The sequence below is a fragment of the Penaeus vannamei genome, chromosome 23 (genome assembly GCF_042767895.1).
Source record: "Penaeus vannamei isolate JL-2024 chromosome 23, ASM4276789v1, whole genome shotgun sequence".
NCBI lineage: Eukaryota > Metazoa > Arthropoda > Malacostraca > Decapoda > Penaeidae > Penaeus > Penaeus vannamei.
In genome coordinates, this window is record NC_091571.1 from 482,647 (window position 1) to 484,970 (window position 2,324).

At 35.6% G+C, this 2,324-nt stretch overlaps 1 protein-coding gene across 1 annotated transcript in view; it reads right to left on the reverse strand.

Moving 5' to 3' along the window:
• Positions 1-383: 383 nt before the first annotated feature.
• Positions 384-2,324, reverse strand: part of Wdr92 (WD repeat domain 92) — a 7,993-nt gene continuing 6,052 nt past the window's right edge. Inside the window, exon 4 of the mRNA XM_027355555.2 lies at positions 384-1,498. Within this exon, the coding sequence (XP_027211356.2) occupies positions 807-1,498 (692 nt within the window). The 3' untranslated portion in view covers positions 384-806. The remainder of the gene's footprint in view (positions 1,499-2,324) is intronic.

Genomic DNA, 2,324 nt, shown 5'->3' on the forward strand with positions numbered 1-2,324 from the left:
ATTCCTTTACAATTCACATTTCATTGCTACCTTTCTTCCTTTTAAAAATGATATTAATTACATCTTATTGATCTAAATGTTTCAGTACAATACAAATCCTTAAGCAAGGGATCACTTAAGCATGCTAAATCATAGGTCCTCTCTTTATAGGACTAGATAAGCAATAATTGGTAAGGTAAAGTCCACCTTATATGTGTTTTACTCCGTATTAACTATCAAGGGTGTCATTTACAATGAACAAAAAAGTTGGAAACATGTTTTCTATTGATAAGTTGGGAATGAGTATATGATGAGTGCTATTTTATTTGTATGTTCCAAATGCTGAATAATATACATAACAATGCTGGTATCATCAGGTGTATATAAGTAAATAAATTGCCTCAATGAGCACCAAATTTTATTCAATTATTCATTCCTTCAACTGATATCATTGTTGTTCATGATCAATTATTTTTTTTCTGGCTGCACCTGCCTCTTTAACTTAATTATATTGCAAACTAAATACCAAGTGGTATCTGTCTTAAGATAAATATACGCTACAGACTGTTTTATGATGCATATTTCAGTCAAATGGGAATAATCTTATTCATAGGAAATAGTTCTTATATTTACTTGATATGTATAAACAAGCAGAGATATCAGTTATATATCTGCAAGTTTGATTCTTGAAGCTTAAAAATCTTCAATATCATAGACTGGATCACTGTCCAATGCATTCAATATTTTAACTTCATATACTATATAACAATATCTTCTTAAATAATAGTAACAAGATACAAGAAATTTTTCTTTAACCTTTTCCAATTTCATACAATATTGAGTTTTGTCATAATGACCACCCTTACTGTCTGGTCAAGTCCTGTGCACACACTCAGGCCCATCTTGTCTGGACTCCAATCAAAGCTGGTTATTGGCTGATCAGTTATAGTAGCATTCTGCAATGGTTTTGCTTCACCAGCTACACCAACTTCCGATCCATCGCTTAATTTCTTTGACTGAGCTGAAGGATAGGAGTACTTCCACAGCATCAAAGAGCCGTTACCACCAGTAGTGACAAATATCTCACGATCTTGGGGCAAGTGTCTTCCACACCATATAGTTGATTTGTGACCTTTATCCATCATGCCAGCAAAGCCCTTTTCTTCGTGGAATGTCCGAAGGTCATAAATGTGAAACTTTGACTCCAGTGTTGTGGCTAAAAGCTTGTTCATGTCAATATCTTTCCGGTCAAATTCCAGTGAGCAAACCCCATTCTTCACATTAGTTTCCCATTTCACTTCCATCGTTCTAAGATCAAACATTTTCACATCTCCATTATCAAAGCCAGCACAGAGAGCCCTTTCTTCCATTGAATGTGAATTTCCAAACGCAACACTCCAGCAGTCTCGCTTCTGCTCCCCTTCTTTTGGCTCAATGGTCACAACAGGACGGTCTCTCTGCCGAGGATCCCAAACTTTTACCAGGCCATCACGACTCCCAGTTGCAATCTCTGGGGCACCTGAGGAAGACATTCATATCAGTAAAGTATATCTTACAAAATTACACTTGCGAAAAAATCTGTTAAACTTGAACTCCTCATCACTTAAAGATATTCAGCAAGTGGTTTTGCAAAAGGAGTTGAATTTTGCAAGCAAGAACGATGGAGAAAGGGCATTGGAAAATGTAATACATGTTTATTTAACATGAAATACTAATCTAATCATAAATACTTTTTTTTTCATTTCTCAGAAGTTATCAGTTGCCTAACCTTAAGGTGTGATAGAATACTAATACTAACACTAATTTCCACATATCTAACCACTGTACTAAACTTTACATACCAGTGCAATTGCACTTCCCTTACTTTCTTATTAAAAATTGTACTATAAAGCATACAATCTAACTTTTACAATAAAGAAAGACATAGCCATAGTTTTAAAGTTGTATTTAATTGCAGGAATACAAAGTATTCTTTTAAACTAGATTCGATAAACTATAATTACTCCCATTCATATGCAACCCGCAAATTCTCTTAACACCTACAGTCTGAGCTGCATCCATTGAGCATTATAAAAAAAAAACGCTGTCAGTTGATTCAACTTCTTAGAACACTGGGTTGTTTCCCATATCTTATTCCATTATGAATGGGGCATAAAAGCGCTGACCTTCCCATCTATGTACCTCCTTCTAAATTCTTGGTCCTTCTCCTGCGTGTCTGGCTTTTCCTCCTACCCAATCCTCCTGCTATGCCCTGTCCAAAGCATCAGATGCCCCGCATCCCCTCTCCCCTCTCATTAGTTGGAAATTTTCGCGTTTCACTTTTCACTCTATTGAAAAATATGATG